At 40.6% G+C, this 26,972-nt stretch overlaps 1 protein-coding gene across 1 annotated transcript; it reads right to left on the minus strand.

Moving 5' to 3' along the window:
* Positions 1-18: 18 nt before the first annotated feature.
* On the minus strand, positions 19-17,063 carry LOC117921990 (protein PHYTOCHROME-DEPENDENT LATE-FLOWERING). The gene is made up of 12 exons (XM_034839941.1): positions 16,711-17,063; positions 15,571-15,652; positions 15,379-15,443; positions 7,166-7,249; positions 6,567-6,647; positions 6,173-6,334; positions 5,983-6,081; positions 4,579-5,900; positions 3,273-3,496; positions 3,037-3,185; positions 2,025-2,063; positions 19-1,924 (listed from the first exon to the last, which is right to left on the minus strand). The coding sequence occupies exons 1-12, from the start codon at positions 16,873-16,875 to the stop codon at positions 347-349; spliced, it is 4,050 nt and encodes a 1,349-aa protein (XP_034695832.1). The 5' UTR covers positions 16,876-17,063; the 3' UTR covers positions 19-346.
* Between the last annotated feature and the right edge of the window lie 9,909 nt (positions 17,064-26,972).

A 26,972-nucleotide genomic window follows, 5' to 3' on the forward strand; every position in this document is an offset into this window, starting at 1 on the left:
GGGCATATTAAGAATAACTTAAACCAATGAAAATCTAAATATATTTCCAATCCACATAGCAGGTAGCCTAACAAGTGACGTATTTCTTGACAGGGTTCTGGGTTGTCCAACTGCAACCCAGTATGAATGAGGCCTTCACTGTCAAGTTCCTGTGCCACATATCAACTTCTAAGTACTTACACTTATTTTTATTTAATGAACAATAAATACATGACAAAAATTTTGATCTTCACATGGATGCAACCACATTTTCCTAGCCAGATGTTGTGTTCCTACAACCATCTGCCCAAGACAATTGGGGTTCTAGCCACCGCAACTAGAACATGACCTCAAGCTGTGTCCTTTACTATGTATTGCTCACAGAGTTGCTCTTGTTGACGCCTTGCAGATCCATAGGGGAATTGGTAATACTGCCAACCGAGCCAAGGGTCTGTGAGCTCAACTGTGGGCTAGCTGGACAAGCCTCTGGATTACCAGTACCCATGGGATGGACAGCACCAGAGCTCATCTGTTGTGGACTCATTGGGGTTCGCTGGTTCATCTGCTGTGGGCTCATGGGGGTTCGCTGGTTCATCTGCTGTGGGCTGGCCTGCTGTTGTTGCGGCTGCTGCTGCTGGGGTTGTTGGTTTAGTTGTTGTGGAATTCCCATGGTTGAAGGAGAGCCTACTTGTGGAGGTGAAACAACAGCCTGTAGTGGTGAGGTGGTTTCTTGCTGGTGCTGCTGTTGTAGCTGCTGCTGCTGCTGCTGCAATTGCTGTTGCTGTAATTGCTGCTGCTGATGATGTTGCTGCTGCATCTGCTGTAAATGGAATTGCTGTTGCGGCTGCTGTTGCTGGTTCATGTAAAGATTCATCCCCGTCATCAGCTTTGGGGGTCCCATTGGCCCCATTCCTGTTCTCTGCATTGGGTTCATAGGACGGTGCAGATTCTGGCTCAGCATTGGAAGACCAGTAGAACCTGGGTGTGGGTGCATCTGTCTGGTTCCTGTCATGCCAGCTATGCCTGCCTGACGGCCACCTAAAATTGCTGGGTTCTGCATCATTCTAATTTTTGCCGCCATGTAATTATTTTGCGTGCCTAATTGTGGATTCCGAAATTGACCTAGCATATTGGTAACACTTGAAGCCTGATTCAGATTCATTGCATTCTGACCCACATTGCCCATGCTAGAGATAGGCCCCATTGGTGCTGAAATTCCAGTACTTCCCATACCCCTTGCACCCCCAATGCCCATGACATTGCCCAAACCTTGGAGGCTTGCAATGTTATTGCCCATGTTTCCCATATTCACAGCTGTTCCAAGTCCCATCATCATTTTCCTCTGCATTGGCTGCTGCTGTTGTTGCTGCTGCTGCTGCTGCTGTTGCTGCTGCTGCTGCTGTTGTTGCTGTTGCTGTAACATCTGGAGTTGGAGAGTGGCGGAAGGCTTGTTGACCATGTGATTGCCCAACTGCATGTTTGAATTCTGTCCCATTGCACTTAGGTGTGAGAGTGAATTTGTTGGAAGCATAAGAGATGATCTCTGGAACTGAGAATGCTGCTGTTGAATCAAAGACTGTGGATTCTGCTGCTGTGGCTGCTGAAGTGATGGTTGTGGATCGAGCTGTTGTGGCCTGGTAGGCAAGGAAACCCCAGTCAAGAGTCCTTGCGATATCTGTAATGCTTGAGCATTTCCAGGAGGTAGCATCCTTGAGTTTGCTAGAAGATTCTGGGATGCGTTTAAGGGCGTATTGCCACTATTAGTCGGTTTTGCCACTTCATTGTGAGGCTGACCTGAAGCTGTTTCTGAATATTGCTGCATCTCAGCTGCCGAATTATTAGGAGAGATTCCAGGAGCATTAGATTGATTGCTTGAGGCAAGATTCATGCGAGCTGGCTTTGGTTGGACACGATCCTCCATAAGATGATATCCTTCACGGTTCATCTACATGAGAAAACCACACTACACTAAATAAAATGCAAACAGAACCTGCACTTTAAAATCCAAATTTCTGAAGTTACAAAACCATTTTTGAGAAACATACCAGTGAACAGAACTGTGCTGCAAGCAAGTCCGCGAAGTGCTGTTACATGAATTAGTCAGAGATACAAGTCAACAGAGAGAGAGAGAGAATGAAGACAGAGATGCTGACATAGATCATAGTGAGGAAGGTCCAAAAAGTAGGGGAGTAAAAATCAATGCTGCTTACAGACTTTAAGCCCAGTCCAAAAACTATCCCTTCCAATAAGAAGGCAAGTGGAAGACGGGAAATCACTGAGGAATGAAGGACATTAAGATTGTAATCTACGGAATGTTTAAGTGCTCATTACGGTCTTTCAAAACCAGCCATAGACAAAGCAGAGATTGAACAACCATTGAGTTGTTGAGAACATTTCTGATGAGGTGGTCAGTAGCCTGAACACAAGAGTTGACCTAAACAACATATTCACACTGAAGAAGTGGAGATGAAGATGATGGAAATGTATAGACTGGAACAATGACAATAAAGTAAATGCTGAACACAAAATGAAAACCCTAGGAGTAGCTCTAATCAATGCTCATTTGAGTTCTTGTTGCTCGGCAACACAAAAAAACCCATCTGCCAGTTTAATCCTCCACATCTTGAAGCACATAAAACTCCATCATGGAAGATCATTGCCTTCTTTTGGGTTAAAAGGTAATAAAATAAGAGAGAACCAACTAAAAGAGTCTCAAGCCATTGGGATATGTTCCATAATGCAACTTGAAGGTCATTAAAGAGGATGAGAAAACCCAGAAAAGGGGAAAAAATGGAGAGAACTAGTCGGGAGTAACCTAAAATCCCTTCGTAAAGATATGACCAGTTAGCAGGACAGAACACCAGATACATTGTTTTGCTAACCCCAAATTACCGGGAATGGAGAATTATTGATCAGTTCAAGAAGTGGATCGGTGTCAAAACGTGAAAATGTCTAAATATATAGTTAGCAACACTACGCCTTTTTTTTTTCTTTTTCTTTTTGATCAAATTAGCAATGCTATGCATCATAAAGTATATTTTTCTGAATGGAACTCACAGTATTGGGCAATGTAGAAACATAATCCTCTGCACTCAGGAAATCCCCATCCACTACATCTCCATGATGCACTGCTACACTACCATCATTTGCCTTCTCTGACATGATCATCGTTGACCGTGCCCTGGGAACAACAGAGACAACACTTCCTGCAGTGGTAACAGTGGCATAATTAGGCTGGGGAGAGAATAAAATGTTAGATAAAGGCAGGAAATCAAACTATTCAAATCCAAAACCTTGGACTACACGCTCTGCCTGAACAAAATTTAGGACTCGTAGCTTGCAGACATTCATGCTGCCACCTGCAAGTGACTTTGATAATGGCATTTTGCATGTATCATCTTTGATATCCTCATTATGGGAAGCCATGGAGAGACAACTCAAGAGCTTCTGAGGAGAAAATGTGGGTTTCTTGACGGGGTAATCCTCAACCTTATTCTTTTTACAATTAAGTTGATGCCTGAAATAGAAGCCAATTAAAAATGCCCCAGAACTCACAAGAAAAGGATGAGACCAATTATGCTACCACTAGTATAATATTTAAAGAAACATTCAAGTCAGATAAGAAAATTTGAACAATTGATGCATCCTGCATATTCATATACCTAGTGACATAATTTTTTATACACATTACTCCTGGCATAAATGGTAACATATTAAACCATCCAGTCCATCTAAACTTTGTCCTTTTGTAGGATAAGGAACCAAGACAATGCAAAGGACCTGAAATATAATCAATCTCAAACTAAGACTGCAACTCAAGTGGGAAGCATCCAGTTGAATACCAAGTCAAGCTTCACCTAATTTGGAGATTTTTATCCCATGAGTGGATTAGGTCATGTTGTTTGAATACAGTGACTAACCAATGCATTTAAAATTTACATATTTTTCATTCATTAATATCTCAATTACATTTTCAATTGATCAAGCATACATAAAGAAAAAGTCTAACAAAGAAAGAAAACATCTATAGATGGAAGTCAAACTAAGTTGCCTAGAGAACATAAAAAACTTCAAATAAACATAAGATGTGAACAATTATGGTTTTCTATAATAGAATGTGGTAAGAGTTCAATGAAGGTTCCCTATTATGTTAGCTATCACAAGAAGGGATGGTCTATTTTCCCTCCATATTTTGTGTTACCCAATTGGATGTGGCAAAAAACAAAATAGACACAATATACCATTGCTAAAAATATCAAATGTTAAGGTAATTTCCCACAACCTCAACCCTAGTTTGAGTTAGGATTTTTCAACATGACTTTCCCCTTTTTAAGGTCAGGCTCAGTTGGTTCAACGTGGCCAAGTTGCAAAGCCAATCAAACCAGACATGTTTATCTAGTTACATCTTAACTCAGACTAAGTTGCTGAATGGAACAAATGTTACTGTCAAAACACCCAGGATAGGTGCCAAAGGATACAATTGTGTTTCTTTACTCTGTTTACCATATTAGTGAGAAACAACAAATAAAAGCTCTACCATATTAGCGGTGAAAAGCAACAAACAAAAGAACTACAATATTAATTTCATGGACATTATACCTCATAACCACTATTTCAATCTTTGAGAATTTATCGAGCATGGTTTGATCAGCTGAAGGCGGGGTTGCAACTGAAGGACTGTTGGCATTTGATGGACCGCTCATATTACCAACACTTGCTGGAGACCCAACTGCAGGGGCCTTGGGGAGCGAATTTGATCTCCGCTTGGGAACAATTTGCATCTGGTTTTGCCGTTGCACGGAATCATTTGCACTGGAAGTCAAAGATGGGGTGCCAACAACTGGAGGAACTGAGGTGACTGCTGGTTTATCCTTTTGTGATGCTCCAAGTACAGCAGTGGTTGCAGTTGGTCCAAATTGGGGTCCTAATGAACCACTAGAAAATTCACCAGATTTTGATGATAACGGAGATTGGACCAAACCCTGAGCAGAAACCCGGGGGCTTTGCACCAATTTCCTTTCCTTTCTTGGATCTTTCTCAATGTGCTGAGTTATATTATTCCAGGGTGTCTGAAATGAATTGGATCTCATGAATGGGATCTGCTGTGGCAACCTTGATTGAAGTCGTGACTGCTGTGGGTCCAGATGGTTTGATTCTATTTCTCCCATGTGCATATCATTTTTAACCCGGTTAAGTTCAGGCCTATCCAATTTCTCCGTCTCAGCAAATGATGCTGATGCAGCCTCCTGGTTTAAAACCCCATCAAACACCTGCTGAGGATACTTTTGAATGCCAGTATTTGCATATGGATTTCCCCTTGCATTTAATTGATGCGGTAACAGGGCGGCATTTTTCCATTGTAAATCTGATCCATGGAAGCTATCCATATGTGGCACTAAGTGCTGCTGTTGAATACCTTCAGGACCTACCGCTGTAAGCCTTTGTCTCTTTGTCATATGAGATAAAGGTGAGAGTTGATCATCTTGATTTTCTCTTTTTCCATGCACATTGTCAGTGTATGAGATCATCGTGTCCTGTATAGAAGAGGAAGCACCTGATGCATTCACAACTGACCCTGAACCATGATCCTGCATAATTTTTGGGTTACCAACACTAGCTTGATACTTTGATCGGGGAGATGCCAAAGGCAAAGCTGGATTAGAGGCATCTTGTACAAAGCTTTTAGGTCCTGGGGTTAAAATATTGATTGGACCAACATTTTGGGCAGCCAGATTCTCATGCACATGCTGTGCCATCACGGCACCTGACATGGGTCCAGAGTCTCGCAACCTACCATTTAAGCTTTCTCCCGCTCTATCCATGCTAATTTTCTTCACATGGATCTTATTACTAGATGTAATGTTAGCTTCTGGCATCTGCCTCAATCTCTTCTTCCGCACACTGCTGAGAGACAAATTAAGCTGCAAATAAAGTTCGAGGATTCAGTACATTGAATCAATTTTTCCTGCCTAAGATTACAACATCAACCTTTAGTTTTAATACCTTAGCAGGAACTGGTTTTTCACAGAGTCTGTCCAACTTAGGAGAGGGATCTAAACAAAGTTGTGGTTGCAGTGCTTTCAATATCCGGGACTCTACTTCCTAGAAAAAAATAAACGACAATTCATAGATTGTTGTGTCCTAAAGACATTATGAATTTTTGCAAGGGAAGAGAGGAGTGGATCATCCTTACCATTAGATCACCATAGGTCCAGGAGTTGTCTGAGATCAATGGGATGTCCTTAACCACATTCTCCAAGGACATCCTAAGACACACTTTATTAACAATAGGCAACCCATCTGCACATGGAACACTAAATCCTGGTTCAGATGCACACTTCCGATAATCTCGCACCTGGAAAGGTCCAAACATTGTAGAATTAGCAACCACAAAAGCAAGCTGTTATAGATGATTGCTACCTCCTGTCTAATGAAACTCTTTGAATAATAAAAGATATGAAAGGTTAAAAAAGCTACAGATCAGTCGATGAAAGCCATCTAGCCAGCAAGATTAATCTATGGCACAGAGCAAAGATCCCCAGTATGAGATACCGGCGACTAGGCACAGATACCGGCAAGTTACTCACCTCACACAGAAGTGCCCCATTAACATATTTGCAGGGTATATCATCCAGAATATCTCCAGGCAATCTGCCAGACTCAATTGCCTCCAAGTACATAAATAAATTGAGAGGGAAAAAAAATTAGTAAAAGAAAAGCTTATGCAAGGATTAGAAAATGGTGAACAAGTATATAATCATTTATGATGCAGATGACAAGGAATTTGAGCTAATTTAAAAAGTCCAAGATACCTTATCATTTAAAGACTAGAAATAATAAAAGATGAAGTAATTCTTGAGAAAAACAGGTTTTACTTTTCCACTTGCACTACATAATACAAATTATCTATTACACAGATGAGTCAAGACCAGATGCAAAAATAAACTAATAATATTGTGTACTTTTTTTGCTTATGACCAAAATTCACATATGAATTTCATCACCCAACTCACAGATCTCGTCTCAACTGCATGATTGATGTTTTGATTCAAAAAAAGTGCATATGGGACATATCCAAGCTTCTCATTTCTACAGATACAGCAAGCTTCTAGCAGTGGAGCATGAGATAAATGGGCCGGCAAGAAATACAAAAATATTTCACTAAAACGATAGATAAGACACTTACTGAGAAGAGAGTCTCTGATGTCCTATCATATGGATGTAGCAACTTTGGGACATCTTGAAGCATTGCCTGATGTGTGGTTTCATTCTGAAAATTCATAAATTAGAACTTAGACATATACTAGAAATGATTACACTTTCTCTTGTCAGATTAGGTTAATTACATGGGCCTTCCCCTATTCTCAAATATTACATTTAAATTAACCTAAGCAATAGAGTTTTGCTTGCATGCATTTTTGGGCTGGGATGGTGGTGGGGTGGGGATGTTGTGGTGTGTTGGGGAGAGCTATGCCACATCCTTTCACATCCATTTCCATTTTCTGCTTCAATTCCTTTTCCACCATTATTGACAGAGGGTTACTCTCATCCCTCTTCCCCAACATCTGTTCATTGCCATTACCATCTGAGCAAGATGCAGCTGCCTATTTCTCTCACCAATTAAAGTATCTACACATCAACACCATATTTCAGCTCCTTCTATAAAACACCACTTTAAACAATAAAGCACCACCACTAGAACAGTGGACCCTCTCAGGTTTTCTTCTCAATTTCCCCTTATTTCTAGCTAAACCAGGAAGACCCACCTCCATCAAACGGTTCAGAAAAAGCAGAACCAATCAACAAGGCATAAGAAGATGCAATCAATGACATTCACAAGTCAACCTAGCTATTGGGTTTGTTAGATTGGAAAGAAGAAGAGCAACAATGAATTGTTGCTTTGATCAAAGAAGAGCAATTATTATTTTTTTTGATAAGTGAGCACAAATTGTATTCAAGGGCAAAACGCCACAAAGCATAGAAGGAGTATACAACGCAGCCACACCCAAAAACAAAAGTAACAAGCAGCCTCACTGGCCCTTAAGTAGCCGCTAGCCACTCCAAAAAGACTAACCCATGTACACTCTAGCCCAACTCCACAAGTTACAAACAAAATAATTTTTGAGTTTCTGTATATCCAAAGAACCCCCCCTAAAGGCTAATCTATTTCTTTCCTTCCATACCGTTCAAAAAATACACAACGGGATGGAATACCAGATTTTTTTCCTCTTTCTCCCCACAAAAGGGCCCCTCCAACTAAATAACACCTCTTTGACTATCTGTGGGAACACCCAATGAACCCCAAACAAGGCAAGGACAATTTCCCAGAGGACCCTGGCCACTATACAGTGTAAAAGAATGTGATTTACATTTTCCTCTTCACAACCACACAAAAAAACAACAATTAGGAAACTGCCACCCTCATTTTTTAAGCCTATCCAAGGTGAAGATCTTCCCCCACGTAGCCTCCCAAGCAAAAAAGGCAACTTTGGTTGGGACCTTGTCCACCCAAATGCATCCAACCGGGAAGGCAAGGGTATTGGGAGCAACCAACAGGTTGTAAGCATGTCTGACTCCAAAGGTGCCTTGACCCCCACCTCTCCAAACCACTGAGTCCTCTTCTTGGGAGATCCTGAAGTCCCTCAGCATATTAAACAAAACTCCTATTAAATCCAGCTCCCAACCATTAGAATCTCTAGCAAATCTGATATTCCAACCCCCTTGACCGAGGCTAGAGTCCCACACCTCATTGATCGTTGCATTCCTATGCACCGCCAAGGCAAGTAATTGAGGAAAAATTCTGGACAGCGTCTTGTTACCACACCAGTGATCAGTCCAAAATTTTACCTTAGTCCCCTTACCCACCTTAAACATTATGTTATCCCAACACCAATTTGCCTCCTTCAAAATCTCCTTCCACACCCCACTCCAAACGCCCCACGAGCTTCATTAGTCCGCCAGCCAAAGCCTTCTTGACCATACTTCACCCCGCTCACTTTCTTCCAAAGTATGTCCTCTTCAAAGGCAAACCTCCAAATCCACTTGCCCAGCAAGGCTTTGTTAAGGAGATCAATCTTCCGTATACCTAGCCCTCCATTCTCCTTTTGAGTACACACCACCTCCCAATTGATTAGGTGGATTTTCCTTTCCATTCTTCCCTCTCCCCAAAGAAAGTCTCTTTGTAACTTTTCAAGCCTTTTTGCCACTATCTTGGGCATTCGGAAAATGGACAATTGATAAATAGGAATGCTGGCCAAAGTGCTCTTGATGAGGGTAATTCTCCTGCCCTTAGAAATGTATTGTCTTTTCCAAAGGGCTAATCTTCTCCTCATTCTTTCTTCCACCCCATCCCACATAGATATGGCCTTGTGGTGGGCTCCAAGGGGCAGCCCCAGATAAACTGAAGGAAGAGCCCCCACTTTACACCCAAGCTCCATTGCCATTTCCTCAATTTCTTCAACCTCCCCAATAGGAATTAATTCGCTTTTAGCTAGGTTTATTCTTAGCCCAGAAGCCGCCTCAAACCAAGCCAAAATCCAGCTTAAGGAGGTTAGATACTCTTTCCTAGCTTCACAAAAGATGATTGTGTCATCAGCAAAGAGTAGATGAGAGACATCCATCTCCATCCTCCCTCTTCCCCAAAGGCTGCAACCTAAGATGAACCCCCTAATAGCAGCCCTTCTTATGAGGGCACTTAGCACTTCCATACCTAGGACAAAGAGATAAGGAGATAGAGGATCTCCTTGACGCAGCCCCTTGGAACTCGAGAAGAAGCCTGCTGGCACCCCATTGACCAGGATAGAAAATTTGGCAGTTGAAATGCACCACCAAATCCACTCCATCCACCAAGACCCAAAACCCATCTTGTGCAAGACCTTCATGAGGAAATTCCAGTTAATGCTATCGTAGGCTTTTTCAATGTCCAATTTGCAAATCAACCCCTTCTCCTTACGCTTGTGCCAGAAGTCGATCACCTCATTAGCTATAAGCGAGGCATCCAAGATCTGTCTACCCCTCACAAAGGAGTTCTGGTCCACTGAAACCACCTTTCCTAGGACCTTCTTCAGCCTATTTGCCAACACCTTGGCCAAGAGTTTGTACAGTCCTCCTAATAGGCTGATAGGCCGAAAGTCCCCAAGGTCCTCAACTCCCCCTTTCTTTGGAATTAGGACCAGGAAAGTGGTGTTGAGGCTTTTGGCAAAAGATTTTTGCTCAAAAAACTCCTTGAACAGATCCACAATCTTCTCCTTCACAAAGTCCCAACAGAATTTCCAAAAGGCCACTATAAACCCATCCGGCCCAGGAGCTTTGTCACCATTCATGTCCAACAGGGCAGAGTGGATCTCTTCCTCAGTGAATGGCAACTCCAAGCCTTCAGCTTCACTGGAATTTAGACTTTGGAGGTGCAGCCCCTCAATATCCGCTTTCCAGCCTGGCTCTTCAGAGAGCAGTTGCTGAAAAGCGTTCACAATCCCCTCCCTCACCTCCTGCTCCTCAGTCCTCCACACCCCGATGATTTTAATTCTGTCCAAGGAATTGTTTCTTCGATGGGCATTGGCCATCCGGTGGAAGAATCATGTATTCTTGTCCCCTTCCTTCAGCCACAACTCCCTTGACACTTGTCGCCAATGAGTTTCTTCCAACAGAACCCACTTTTGAAAGTTTCCTTAGCTTCCTTTTTCATCTCCGTTTCACTTACTGAGAGGCTCCTTTCACTTTCCACCCTATCCCAGAACTCGAATTGCTGGAGAGCCAAGTTTTTGTTAACTTCCAGTCTTCCAAACACATCCTTATTCCAATTTTTTATTTTCTGTTTCAGCACCTTTAGCTTAGAGGCCAATCTAAAACTGGCCTTCCCACTCACCCCAAACCCCTGCCACCATCCCCGAAGAAGGTCCTTAAACCCATCCACTTTCAGCCACATGTTTTCAAACCTAAACGGAAAGGGGCCTCGTTTTAACCCGCCACCTTTCAGCAAGATGGGAAAGTGGTTAGAAGTGGGCCTCAGCAGCCTGCTTTGGACAACCCCATAGAATTTATCAAGCCAGTTCTGGGTCACAAGGTATCTATCCAGTCTAGCCCAAGATTGGTTGTTCCTACCCCCACTCCAGGAAAACACACCACCTTGCAACGGAAGATCTAGAAGCTCTAACTCATCAACTACCTGGGCAAATCTTCTCATTGCACCACTTATCCTTCCCTAACTGCTCCTTTCTCTTTGGGAGAGGATGACATTAAAATCGCCCCCTAAACACCAGGGGTCATTCCAGATGCCTCTAATTGCCCCTGGCTCCTCCCAAAAAGCCTCCCTGTCCTCCCTAGAGAACGGCCCATAAACTCCTGAGAAAATCTAGACGAACCCATCTTCCACATTCCTAAGCCTACAGGAAATAGAGAATTGTCCCACCTCCATCTCAAGCACTTCCAGGGTTCTTTTATCCCAACAGATCAAAATTCCACCCGCAGAACCATGAGCATCCATGGCACCCCAATCCAAGAACCTCCCAGAGCCTAGACTCCTCACCACACCCTCAAACATTGATTGAATTTTTGTCTCCTGGAGACAAAACAAGTCCACCCTTTGATTCCTAATCATGGCCTTAATCACCTTTCTTTTGGAGCTATCATTAGATCCCCGCACATTCCAACTTAGCAACCTTAACTTCATTATACTTCCAACATCTGGCCCCCTCTTTCTTGCTTACCACTCTTCTGCTTCTTCCCCCCCTCGTAATTAATGGAGTATTCTAGTCTTTTCAATTCCCTTTCAAATTTCGATTTGTCCAGAAGAACTTTACTATGGACTCTTTCCCTCCTTTTTCTGATCTTGACCAAGAAATCCAAAATGTCCTTCTCCAAGCCTTTTGTCGAAAACCCCAGGAACTTGCTGAATCTGGCCAGTTCACTATCCTCCCAATTGACCTCCTCCCATCCTCTAGCTTCCTGTGGCACAGTACGGACCAAACATAGCTCCTCTCCACATTCTCCATTGCTGCCATTATTAACCTCCATCAACTCCCAACTAGTTACAGCCCTCTGCTCTGTAGACCCCGGGCCATTGACAATGCAGCACTGAGTTTCCCTCTAGGCTAACTCCCAACCAGCCCCAGAAAAGTCGTAATACTCCCCCAACGGAGTCCGACCAGAAATAGAAGAGGGAGAAGAAGAAGGAACAGGAACCAACAATCCAAAAGGGCCAGAGGCGGTCCCATACCTCAGAGCTTCCTCCAATAAGGCACCGTTAGTCTTCGAATTCTCCACAGAACGTGGTTCCTCCTCCACCTGCTTACTCAAGTCGTCCTTCAACCAGAAAAAGGAGATGCCAGCGTCTGGGCCCTTCAGAAGGCATGGGCCAGTCCATGCCAGGGGGCAGGCCTCACTAGAAGGGGCTAAACCCTTAGCACCAGGCAAACGCGGGCCTCGGCGTTCCAGCCCAATCACCACTAAAGGCTCCCTTGGCCTTAGCCCACCCCAAATCCTTCCTAGGCAGCAGCCCAGAGAAAGACAGCCCAGTAAGAAGCGGCCCAGACGACCCAGAGCAAGACGGCCCAGCCTCAAGACCAGCTGGGTCAGGCCCAGAAGACCCAGAGGCCAAGTCAGAGCTCCAAGGGGACTGGGCGAGGCCCGTCACACGTGGCCCACCCAAGAGAAGCTCCACAAGTTGCCCCGACCCGCAAGTCTGCCCCCGCGTCCCATCGACAGACTGCGGCAGGGCCTCGAGCCTAGTGACACCGCCATCCTCCATCACGCGCTTACTCGCGCGTGCATGAGACTCACCCCCAACCTCGCCTGCTATTGCAGTCTTCAACCCTCTCAACCCTACCGACCCCACTTTCAATACTGGCCTAACCTCCCACCAAAAGGTTAACGCGTAGCAGAAATCTTCAATCCATATTTCCACCACGTTGGGAAGCTCTTCTCCGTTCATCTTCACCAGAATCCACGCCCACTGCAACTCCTCTAACTTCTCTGTTTGGGAGTCGACTGCGAGGAACCCCCCACACTCCTCCCCTATCCTTCTTAGGATGGCCTGATCCCATAAGGAGACGAGTAGACCCACGATTCGCACCCATTCCTCACGCCTTTTTTCCCCCTCCGACAGGCACCCCGTCTCGGGACTCCATTTTTCCAGGCGAAGAAGGATCCCCCCCACCGAAATGCTTCCAAGGCTTAGGACATTCTCAACTTCTGCCAATAGTTCAAATTCTAGCAGAATCTTACCCCTCTCCAGTTTTGCAATACCTAGGTTGCCCTCCAGTCCCCAAGATTTTGCCAAGAGGGTCCCCCAGCTCTTCAGGTCATCCCCCCTCCCTGAATTAGGGTTCCAGGACCCAACCAAATAGTGACCCAATTTATTCAAGTTTCGGCTTATCTCCTTCTCTCTAACTGCCACCTTGATCACTGCTCTTCCTTTGCTCATCAACTGTTTGATTACTTCCGCAAAGGTTTTCGTCATAATAGGCTTCAGCAACATCACTTCGTCCTTCTGGCCTTCCTTCCCTTCGTTATCGATACCCAGACGCCGTAGCGTATCCACCATTGAAGTCCAGCCCCTCACTCCTCCTCTCCCTTTAGGGATAAAAATGCTGAAATTTTTATTCTCCAGGTCCACAACTCCGAATCGAATGAAGCACCCACCTTTGTTTTCATCGCGCACCATTGAATAGGCCCTCCCATTTTCCTTCCAGTTTCTTCCCCATTTTCCAACACTCGTGTCCTTACTGCAATGAACCAGACCTTCAAGAAAAAGCCCTAGGATCTCTGGTCCCATTCTTATCCACGACGAGATCCCTCTTTTCCTCTCCACAATCATAGCTTGCATTTTGCCCTTCTTTTCTTCTACCTCAATCTCAAAGGTTTTCGACTCCACACTAAATCTGCCCTTCCTTGAGCTATTTCGAGGCCCCGAGAGGACAGCTCCCTCTACACTCTCACTCAGGCTCGAAAGCCCTCGCTCTTCTCCATCACTCCCACTCAGACGCAGAAGCCCTCTCTCTCCTCCATCGCTTTCCCTCAGGCGCAGAAGCCCTCGCTCTTCTCCATCGCTTTCCCTCAGGCGTAGACGCCCTCGCTCTCCTCCATCGCACTCGGTCTCCCTCACTCTAGCCTTCTCTCTCTCTCTCTCTCTCTCTCTCTTCCATTTTCTCCAAAAAAAGATTGTTTTTTAGATTCATTTCATCAAAGAAGAGCAATTATTCATGTTAATGAATTATCATTTCTGATAAAAATAAATAAATAAGAACGGCAACATGCTGGTTTTTGGTTGAAGAGTCATGAAGCTCATGGGGTTGTTATTTATCAATAGGTAAATATTCAATGTATTAAAAGTTACTAACAAAAGGGCGTACTAAAGTATACACAGTGTATATGATCATGGGACAATAGTGACTCCACGCTGTTCTGATAAAGATTTTGGTAAAAAGATAGTGGAGGCAGGAGATTCTGATATAGAAAACCCAGTTACTGGTTGGGATGCAATTTATCTGATAGGGATTTTAGTAATTAGATAGTGGACTTTTTAAGGACTCAACAATAGAAAACTATTTAAAGTAGGGGTTTCAATTTATGTGGTAGTAGATTGCTGAATAGATCAGGATGATTCATCAAAATATGGAAGCCAGATGATGCAGTTCTTCAATCAGAAGCTGGAGGGTGGGTCAGTGTACAAAGTGAAAGCAAAGCAGTACCCAAACAAGGCTTCCCGGGATACTATCAGATTTTAGATCGGACTTCATCACTCAAACCTCGCTTGCACTCCACTACAGGATACATTAAGTTCCTTGGAAAGAGTCTGCTTCCATGGCGAGCCAAGCAGTTTTAACTGTGGAACATTTGTACAAGCCATGGAGATGTTGTTGCCTATAATTAGAATAAGTAATGGAAGGGCCATTCAGAAGGCCTCTTCAGGCTAAACACCTTGTCAAAGTACTGATGTATAAGCATTAGCACTTTTTGAACAGCAGAGAAGAGATTGGGTGGCTGTGGTGGTTGTGGGTAAAGCATCTTTGTTTTAATTTTTCTCAATTCCTTTTTCCTCAATGGGTTTTTATGGCTAGAAAATCCTACCTTACCTTTAAAAATCCATCGCTCCAATTTTATCCACACCCACTTTGAAATATGTCTCTTCCTTGGTCTTTATTTTATTTTTTTTATCTATTTAAAAGAAGGTCCTAGGTGACCTATGTTTGGGTAAAAGAATAACTAATGCAAGGGTAAAGAGAGCACCAATTTATGTTAATGTAAATGACAGCTGGTTGCAGAGTGAAGCTAGGTCAATGCAATTTTAGCTAAACTGCAAGAGAGGGGAGTGTAGTTTTCCCATACACTATTAAATGGTGCATAAACTTCTAAATGTTTTTTTGTAATTCACTAATACATCCATAATTGTTTTTGACAAACCTCTGACGGTTTTCCAATAAAATATCCATCTGGGAAGAGGTTCAATGTGAAGGAAACTTCATTATCTGACAACAAAAGAAAGAAACAACACACTCAGGATGTTTACATATATATGTAAATAAATGAACTAATTAATTAATTAAAGTAAAATCAATCTAAAGACGACCCCTGAAACTAGTTGTCATTTCCTACCTGAAGGTATAAGAAGTCCTCCAGAAGAGATAGATGAACCAGAGATACCAGCAACATCCTCATCCCCCTCAATGATATCAGCCTATATCACAACAAGAATCAAATTAGCATAGAGAAAGGATATATACTTACCAAGTCAATCAGCCAACCTGATAATATCTCACCCACAACAGTCTAATGTGCTTTCATCCAAGGTTTCTCAAATAATCAATATGTTAATGCACTAAAAAGGGAAGAAAACATACTGTTTTTTAGGGAACAAGAAAAAAAAAATTGATATTCAAAAATTTGGTTGAACTTACACGTTACACCATTTTGGACACCACAACTTAAAAAAATCACAGGTACAAATTAATTGATATTCAAAAACTTTAATTTCTTATATTTTCTCAGAGCAGAACAGAATGGAAATGAAAGGTTCACATTTATAAGTTTTACATTTCCTTTTATATGCATGTATAATTTTTATTTCTCTAGATAGCATAAGGGAAACTCCATGAAAAGCTAAAGAATACTGAATAGATTGATCACCCATTAAAAACACGCAAAAGGGAAAATCACTAACTACACCAAACAGTGACAATTCATAAAGAAACTACCAAAATAAATTATATTTACTGAACAAAACCATCTTTAACCGAAGTTGCAAAACCACCAAATAGCCATGCTTAGTTTGACTGCACAGAAACCAGAGGAAAAGCAAAGAAAATTTTGGATCCGACGTTCTAAGCTAATCAGTTGTGTTGTGCTTAATACAGTTAAAGCTTTCATATTTTCCAGTCATAAAGAGGGATCTAAATCGAAAAATTTTACTTCTTTTCTCAGCATACCTTCCCTTATCCACCAAAAAAATCAATTAAAAGTTCAAGGAAATAACTACTAACAATCTAAAGTAGCAACAGAACAGAACCACCATTAAGCTGAAACGACCAATTTCATAGAAAACATTCATGATCCGTTTGGTTGCTGAAATTTATGATCCGTTTGGTTACTAAGCCACTCAATCGAGTTTAAAGCTCTCACCTTTATCAAATTCCAAGCATTAAAAAAGACAAAATAAATCAACTCCTTATTTTCTTTCTTTCCCACCTTTCCCTCAGCAACCAATCAAAGCAATTTAAGTTTAAGAAGAAAAAATACCTCGAGCTTTCGCGTGGTAGAATTCGAAAGCGATTCATTCCGGTCGGGAATTCGCGAATTCTCCTTCGCAATCTCCTCCTCCTCCTCATTGAGGGGAGCATCAGATAGGACAACCTTGGGGCAAAACCTACTACCGGTCTTTGAGATTTTGAATGAAACCCCCATGTGGATTCGAGGCCTTAAGATCCTAGACTGTTTGGCTCATGAGAAAATGAGGAAAAGTCTGAGTAATTTGCTGGAAAAAAACCCTCCAACGTAGCGGATGAGTGAATTTGTTCGAAGAAATCGCAGAATATCTGACATAGAGAGAGAAGAGAGAGGAGAGAGAGGACACGCGGGGACTGGAAATAAGACTTAAGGCTCTGTTTGTTTATCAGGTTTTGTGACTTTTCAATAGTTATGCTTCTTCTTTTTTTACCTCGTCGAGAAAGAAATTAAATTTATGATAAAAAAAAAAAAAAAATTATTGGAAATTAAAAGTAGATTTTTTTTACAGGGTGTGTTTTGTTTTCATTTTGTTGGAAGTGTGGAGAGATTTTTTCGACTCATTAATTGTGACGTGTCAATAATTAAACTAATAACATACTAACATGTCACATAAAATAGTTCAATAAAAAATAAAAAATAAAATGTTATAGTGATAATTAAAATTAATGATAATTATCATAACAAATAGAATTTATCTCTAGAAAAATTAATTCTGATAATTAAAATAAATTATAATTATCATAATAAATTAGATAAATCAAAATATGATATCAAAATAAAATTCTTAATCCTATAAATGGAGGATTCCTCTCATTTTATAGGATACTTCGGAAAATCAAAGAAATTTTGGAGAGCTCTTAGAGAGATTCCTCGAAAAACTTTGAGAAAATTAAGAAATATTGATGTACAAATTTTTAGTACACCACGTGAAACTGAAACAAGTTCTAGTCACAAGACTTGAAGCAAAGTGAATGAAAACTACTTTATTCCCTAAGACAACTACGGTTTTTGAAACAACTTCTCTCAAAACTCCATGAATCTCCTTCAAACTCCTAAAAACATGGTTGAACAAGTGGGATCACACCAATCATGTTTCAAAAGGCAACTCTAAAGCCCTCTTCAACTAAAAAATACAATAAGTCTAGCAATGGATCTATGTCTACATTTCCATGTAAAACCTTAAATGTAACACAACCAACAATAATTGATCATGTTACTTCTTCTAATACCATCATGTCAATCATGATGACAAACTCAATTCAACTAAAAAAGTAAGGAGCCTCAAAACATATATGAGTTGAAAAGTTTACAAGGATGTTTATCTTACATCCGTAGATTTACATCCAATCTAGTAGGACGATGTCAACCATTCAACCGACTTATGAAGAAGGGTGTTCCTTTTGAGTGGGATGAAGCCTGTTGAGAGAGAGAGAAATAAGAAAGACCTTAATTCTCATTAATGTAATCATCTACTTACAATTGAGAAATATATATATATATATATATATATATATATATATATATATATATATATATATATACAAGGTTAGGAGTCCTAACTACCATACATGTGTCCTATATTAACAAGGAAAGGTTATACACTATAAATACATTATATTCAACACCCCCCCTCAAGCTGGAGCATATACGTCATATGCACCAAGCTTGTTACAAATATATTTAATCCTATGACCTCTGAGAGATTTAGTGAAGATGTCAGCTAGTTGATCATTTGAATTAACAAAACTTGTAGCAACACATCCTGATGCGATCTTCTCTCTAATGAAATGACAGTCAACTTCAATATGTTTGGTCCTTTCATGAAAGACTGGATTGGATGCAATATGTAATGCGGCCTGGTTATCACATATGAGTTTCATCTGTTCATCCTTTCCAAATCTCAACTCTCGAAGAAGATGTCTCAACCATATGAGTTCACATGTTGCCAAAGCCATAGCTCGATACTCGGCTTCAACGCTAGATCTGGCCACTACATCTTGTTTCTTACTCTTCCAAGATATTAGATTACCTCCAATAAAAACACAGTACCCTGAAGTGGAACGTCTATTTGTGGGTGAGCCAGCCCAATCTGCATTTGTGTAACCAACAACCTGAGTATGACCTCTGTTCTCGTACAACACACCTTGGCCTGGTGTACTTTTGATATATCGAAGAATGCGGATTACGGCATCCCAATGGCTATCACATGGTGACTGTAGGAATTGACTAACAACACTCACAGGAAAATAAATGTCTGGACGAGTAATGGTGAGATAGTTCAATTTACCTACGAGCCATCGATATCTCTCGGGTCTCCTAAAGGCTCCCCCTGTCCTGGTAGAAGTTTGACATTCGGATCCATAGGTGTGTCTACCGGTTTACAGTCTAACATACCGGTTTCTTCCAGGATGTCTAAAGCATACTTCCTTTGGGAAAGGAACACAGCAGAACTGGATTGAGCTATCTCAATTCCCAAGAAATACTTGAGTTTCCCCAAGTCTTTGGTCTGAAAGTGGGTAAAAAGGTGTTGCTTTAGTTTCTGAATACCATCCTGATCACTGCCTGTAATGACGATGTCGTCCACATAAACAACCAGATAAATACACTGCCTCAGAGAGTTATGATGATAGAAAACTGAATGGTCTGTTGTACTGCGAAGCATGCCAAACTCTTGAACAACAGAACTAAAACGGCCAAACCATGCTCGAGGAGATTGTTTCAAGCCATATAGAGAACGGCGTAACCTGCATACTAAACCAGACTCCCCCTGAGCAACAAAACCAGGAGGTTGTTCCATATAAACTTCCTCGGCAAGATCACCATGAAGGAAGGCATTTTTAATATCCAATTGATAAAGAGGCCAAGAACACATGGCAGCCATGGAGAGAAGCAGACAGACAGAAGCAATCTTGGCAACATGAGAGAATGTGTCACCATAATCAGAACCATAAACCTAAGTATAGCCTTTAGCAACTAAGCGGGCCTTAAGGCGATCAACCTGACCATCAGGACCAACCTTAACTGCGTAGACCCAACGACAGCCAACGGTAGATTTACCAGAGGGTAAAACAACAAGATCCCAAGTGTCATTAGAGTGCAGAGCAGTCATTTCATCCACCATTGCCTGTCGCCAGCCTGGATGGGAAAGAGCTTCATGGGTGCTCTTTGGAAGAGAAACAGAGGATATAGCAGAAACAAAAGCAGAATAGGGTGAAGATAATCGATGATAACTCAAAAAATTGTAAATAGGATGAGGATTACGAGTAGAGCGAGTACCTTTCCGAACAGCAATGGGTAAGTCATTAGGAGAAGGCAAAGCCGGGGCAGGTGAAGCTGAAGGGATAGGAAGTGAGTCAGCAGGTGCCTCAGCAAAAGGGAGAGGAGCAACGACACGAGGGCGACGATGATAAACCTGAAGTGGTCGATGAGGCATAGCATCAGGTGAAGAGACAATGGGAATAGGCAATACTTTAGAAACAGGAAGAGACTCAGAAGTGGTGGAAAAGAATGGTGAGTCCTCAAAGAAGGTGACATCAGCGGAGATAAAGTATCGATGAGTCTCAATGGAATAACAACGATAACCCTTCTGAAGTCTGGAGTATCCTAAGAAGAGACACTTTATGGCTTTGGCGGAAAGCTTGTCCTGTCCAGGAGTGAGAATATGAACAAAGCAAGTACAACCAAAGACACGAGGAGGAAGGAAATAAAGTGGTTGGTCAGGGAAGAGAATGGAGTGAGGAATCTGATCATGTAAGACAGAGGAGGGCATACGATTAATCAAATAACAAGCGGTAAGAACAGCGTCCCCCCAAAAACGAAAAGGAACATTACTATGGAGGAGGAGAGTACGAGCTGTCTCAACAAGATGTCGATTCTTGCGTTCAGCTACCCCATTTTGTTGAGGAGTATGAGCACAAGAAGACTGATGAAGAATCCCATGATGAGACATAAACGAAGTAAATGGGACTGAAAAATATTCCCTGGCATTGTCACTGCGTAACACACGAATAGAAATATTGAACTGGATTTGGATTTCAGCATAAAATTTCTGGAAAATAGAGAATAACTCAGCTTGATTTTTCATTAAAAATAACCAAGTACATCGAGAATAGTTATCAATGAAAGTGACAAAATACTGAAATCCTAAAGTAAACGCAGTCCGACAAGGACCCCAAACATCAGTGTGGACAAGCTCAAAAGGAGACTTTGCCCGATTATTCAAACGCTTTGGGAACGAGACACGAGTATGTTTCCCAAGCTGACATGACTCACACGGAAGCGACGATAAAGTGGAAAAACGAGGGACCATCTTCTGAAACTTGGAGAGACTAGGGTGGCCCAGACGATTGTGAATGAGGAGAGGAGCATCGGTGGAAATGCAAACTGCAGGAGATGAATCCGAGGTGAGGTGATAGAGGCCTTGAGACTCACGTCCTATGCCAATCATCTTCCCCGTACTTCGGTCCTGCAAGGTCACAAATTTATCAGAAAAAGCAATAGAGCAATTAAGAGTACGAGTGATTTTGCTGATGGAAATAAGATTAAAAGGACATTCAGGAGTATAAAGGACAGAAGTGAGAGGTAGAAAAGGCAGAGGGAGGGCCAAACCAATACCTTTAACCACAGTTTGAGAACCATTAGATAAGGTAACAGTAGGTAAAGCAGGGGTAGTAGTAATAGAGGAGAAAAGATCCTTATTACCAGATAAGTGATCAGAAGCTCCAGAATCTAGAATCCAGGGTCCAAGAGAAGATGTGTGGGTAAGGCAGGCAGAGGCATTACCAAGCTGGGCAACAAAGGCAACAGAAGCCTGAGATGCGGAAGAGCTCGGAGGCTGAGGCAGCGGAGAATCAGAGGACTGGGCCACATGGGCAGTGCGAGGAGGTCGTCCATGTAACTGATAGCAACGATCGCGAGTGTGGCCAAGTTTATTACAATAGGTGCAATGAGGACGTTGACTTCTACCTCGGGTACCACTACGGCCTCCTCGAGAGCTAGTTTGAGAAACTAACACGGAAGAATCTGAAGTGCTATCAAATAGCAAAGTCTGAGTGGAGGAGATATGGAGGAGGCGAGCAAACACATCATCCAAGGACGGAACTGATGAACTACCAAGAATCTGATCGCGGACAGGTTCAAGATCCGGACGGAGGCCAATAAGAGTAAGAACCATGAAGAACTTGTCAAGCTGTGTTTGTTGAGCCCCAACATCAGGAGTAAGAGGCATCACAGTCAAGAACTCCTCCTTAAGAGAGGCAATCTGGCCAATATAAGTAGATAGATCCAAGTCATGTTGGCTGATATGGACAATAGCAGAAGCCACCTTATAAAGACGCTGGATATCATTCGTATATAATCCTTTGGCTTGAGTCCAAAATTTAAAACAAGTTTTGTAGGCCCGAAGATGAAGAAGAATCTTGGGATCAACCGATTGCCATAATACACTACATAACTGTGCATCTATCTTCCTCCACTGTACGCGGTCAACCTCAGGGATATCTGCCTCCTGTGTAATCAAGTGATCCTCATATCCTTGACCCATAAACCAAAGTTCAACACAGGCAGACCAGGAAAGATAATTGTCACTGCCAACCAATTTCTCCGAAGTAATCATAGGAGATCCAGATATAACAGCGGAAAAAATGGAATTTTTAGTAGTCATATCTACTTATCTGGAGAATGAAGTATGTTTGGATCGAAGAGAGCCCTAATACGGCTTCAGATTGCGGTGTGGCACCATCGAAAAAGGGAGACGGCCTCAGATCGCGGCGTGGTACCACCAGAAAGGTAGAAGAACACTTTCCAAGGCACGTGCAGGGATTGGAGTGGAGAAAAAGTAGTCGGAGCTTCGCCGGAAAGACTGTTTGGAGGGCCGATGGAGACAAAAATCCCCAAAAGAGGTACGTACAGGGCTCGGATGGGAGAACCAGGGAGGTAGGGAGGCTGGTCGGCGTCAGGCGAAGCTGGAGGAGGAGGTGCGTCGCCGGAAAAGGCCTCACGCGCCCGCAAGCGCCGGCACGTGAGATGCAGCCGCCGGCCGGAAAATTGCGCGTGGCCGGCGCGTGGATGCTCTTTTGGTGCCTTCACAAAAGTTAGAGATCTCCTCCAGGCGCTCCTTCTGGTATGGTCGGTGTCGGAAAAATACGTCGCCGGGAAAGTTCGCCAGAAAAGTTCGCCGGCGGTGAGTGGTTTCTGTCGACGATCCGACTGACCGGAAAGTATTGGGAGATGGGGAAGGTGACCGGAATGAAACACGATCACCTGAAGGTTTCCCGGAGTTGATGACACGGGAAACAGGAAAGAATTAGGTTTTCTTCCTTGGCTCTGATACCATGTTGAGAGAGAGAGAAAGAAGAAAGACCTTAATTCTCATTAATGTAATCATCTACTTACAATTGAGAAATATATATATATATACAAAGCTAGGAGTCCTAACTACCATACATGTGTCATATATTAACAAGGAAAGGTTATACACTATAAATACATTATATTCAACAAAGCCTATAGATTAAATAATATCTAACAAAACCTCCTATGTTTAGAGCTCTTATACCAAGTTAACTACTTATCCTTCACATTGTGGGATAAGAATGATCTTTAAGATCATTACCCACCCAAAAAAAATGATGAAGGAAAAGAAAATATCTTGTATTATTTAAGTCAAACACTAATAGGTGCCAAGCTAAACCATTCACCAATAAAAAAGTTATGTAGAGTATTGTTCTTCTCAAAAAAAAAAAAAAAAAAGGTTAAAACATTATTTGGAGCATTTGATTTCAAAAGAAAATCCTATCAAGTAATTATGTCAAGACCAGTCTTATCACGACAGTTGGCAAAATGGTCCCTTTTACTACAAAAGTTTGAATTTATTTACATCATTCAATGAGTCATAAAAGGCCAAACATCAGTTGATTTCCTAATAAATCATCCTATCATAGTAAATTGAGAGCTAATTGAAACTTTATCTCCATGACAAATGTTTTATGATGGAGCAGCTCATCGTGAAGGGGGCCGGTGTTAGAGTAGTATTCATTACCTCAAAGAGAGATATTCTCGCATACTCCTTCACCCTAATTGAAAAGTGTTCAAACAATGTGGCAAAATATCTAGCCCTAATACTTGGATTGGAGATAGCTATGGATGCAAAGAAAAGACACATTAAAGTGTTTGGTGATTTAAAATTAATCATAAATAAGTTCCTTGGGATCTATGAGGTGACAAACCAAAGTTAATTTTATACTATCGCTACATAATTAGCTTGTTAGGATGGTTTTAGGATATCACCATTGAACGTATTCCGAGGAAAGAAAACAAGCAAGCTAATGTTTTAGCAAAGCTTGCATCTTCTCTTGATTTACAAGTAAAAAAAAAAAAGTAAAATCCCAATATGTCAAAGTCGGGTTGTGCCAACAATTTTTGAAGATGAAAATGATAAAGAAGAGGCTAACCCTATACCTATTTTGAGGTTGTAAAAGAAGACTAGAAACAACCACTTATCAAATACTTAGAAAACAAGAAGCTCTCTAATGATCCATGTCATAGAATTGAAATACAACAACGAGCACCTCAATTCATTTACTACAATAATATGCTTTATGGATGGTCATTTGATGGACTATTTCTTCGTTACTTAAGAGAAGATGAAGCAACCAACGCTTTAAAACAAGCATATTCACAGGCTAACTATGGTTGAAAACTTTATGAATTATGCAAAAAGATGTCAAGTTGGTCAAGTTCATGCAAACTTTATTCATCAACCATTGGAGCGCTTGCATCCTACAACCGCTTCATGGCTTTTCAATGCCTAGGGACTTGACATGATGATATGAATCACACTAAAGTCTTTGAAAAGTCATGCTTATATATTGGCAGTTTACAAACTACTTTTCCAAATAGGTAGAAGTTGCATTGCCTAAAGAAGTAAAGAAGGAAACTATTGTCATGGTCATTTAAACTAAAATCATTTATTAGTATGATGTTCCTCAATACATCATAACTAATAACAAAAATGTTCTTACAATACTTTGATGAATAAACTATGTTTAAAGTTTAGGTTCAAGCAACATAACTCTTCCACATATAATGCACTAGCTAATAGTCTTGTTGAAGCTTTTTAATAAAACTCTATGCAATTTAGTTAAGAAAATTATTAAGTCAAAGAAAGATTGGCATGAAAAAATGGTGAAGCACTTTTTGGCATACCAAACTACTTAGTGCACATCTATTCAAGCTACCCTAATCTCCCTTGTATATGGAGTTGAAGTTTTACGTTTCCTTAAACATCAAATTTCTTCATTTAGAATCATTATCTAAGAAAGCCTAATAAGTGAGGAGAATGTGTATCTTCGACTTTCTGAATTATAAACACTTGATGAAAAGAGGCTTGAGGCACAACAAAAAATAGATGTTATCAAGCACGCCTTTTCAAAGCTTTAAACAAAAATATATGACTTAGCTCATTTCAAAAAGGAGACTTGGTGCTTACTATTTGAAGACTAATCACTACTACTCACAAAACCAATGGAAAGTTCTTGCTGAAATAGGATGGGTCATATGTTATGTAACAAGTCTATACCAATGGTGCCTACAAGATCATTGTTGAAGATGATCTAAAAATTGGACCAATCAATAAAAAATTTCTCAAATGCTACAACATTTCAAGACTTGTTATGCTCTTGAAAGCATGGGCCTAAACTGCACATTACTCTTAGCCCACATGAGTTTAAACTATGTATAACACAAAAGAAAAAAAAATTCAAAACGATTTACTAATTTGAAAACTTACAAAGATGACTTAGGCAAAAGGTAGAATATGCTCCCAAAATTAAAATCTTTAGTCTTATCAAAAGTTTTATGTACAGTAAGTATTATTTTGGACAAAAATTAATTAGGGCCTCTTGGGTGATTATTTCTTAAAATAGTTTTATATTTTAAAAAATAGAAAATAATTTTTAAATTTATAAAATACTAAAGGTTTGACTCAAAGTGATAAAGATAACTAAAAGTGCGACTTAGGGCCAAATGATAATAGAGATAATTAAAGGCATAGTTCAAAGTTGAACGATAACAAAGTCAATAACAGATGCAACTTAAAATCAAACGATAATAAAGACAACTAAAGGCACAACTCGAAACTAAATAATGATAAAGACAACTAAAGACACAAGTTCAAGTCGAACAATGACAAGGACTATGCAAGCGACTTGAAGCCAAGTGATGACAATGATAATTAAAAGTGTGGTTCAAAGCTAAACGATGATAAGAACACCTAAGGTTGTAACTCAAAACCAAAATATTGACAAAGACAAAAAGTGATAAACACAACCATGAAGATTAAACTACTAGTATAAATAACTAATGTCATTGTTATGATGATTGGAAACAAATAAGATAGTCATAGGAATCAAAGGATGACTGATGGAAAGTTTTGGTGGACTTTCGATAAAAACAATTTTTTCATTATTGGTTTTAAATGTAGGTTATTTTTTAAAACAAATTTCATGTGTTTTTCAATTGTTTTTTAACTAAGCATCTTGAGCAATAATTGAAAAGATAAAAAAATACTTTGAAAACTTTTACATTTTTCAAAAATCTACTAAAACTTTAGCAAAGAATAAACTGAAAAAATTATTTTTGATATGTAAGTTTCCAAACATGATTTTTCCCCTGAAAATAATTAAGAATTATTTTATAAAACTATATTTTGAAAACTTTTTTCTAAAACATTATCAAATAAAACCCTAAAGTTTTAGTTATGGGTTATTTTGTATCTTTCAAAGGCATTTAATATATAGAAAATTGTGGAAACATAAAGGGAATCTAATAAGCAAAATTTTTTAAAGGACAATCAGCTTCTGAAAGGAATTATTTATTTAGATATGTTGGTCCAAAGATAAAAACGTTCGTTAATTTGCAAAAATAACCCCCATTGCTTTTAAATTATAAATGTAACTTAAATGAACAAAAACACCTCTAATTTCATAAAATAAAAGTTCAATAAATAATACTTTTATTAAAAAAAATATTCTTCTTATTCTAAAAAAGTAAAGAGTATTTTTTTTGTTAATTAAGGGTTATTTGGTTAAACACTTGAAATGATTCTTGGGCATGCCTCAAAAAAAAAATATATATATATATATATATATATATATATTTGTTATATGAAATATAACCAAAATCTTTTTTTGGTTTATATCCAAACACTTAACCATTCTTTTTAGATGCATTTCCAATGAAACTGCTACTAATAAAAGTGATACAAATAAACACTC

This window comes from Vitis riparia, chromosome 9, assembly GCF_004353265.1.
Source record: "Vitis riparia cultivar Riparia Gloire de Montpellier isolate 1030 chromosome 9, EGFV_Vit.rip_1.0, whole genome shotgun sequence".
Taxonomy (NCBI): Eukaryota; Viridiplantae; Streptophyta; class Magnoliopsida; order Vitales; family Vitaceae; genus Vitis; species Vitis riparia.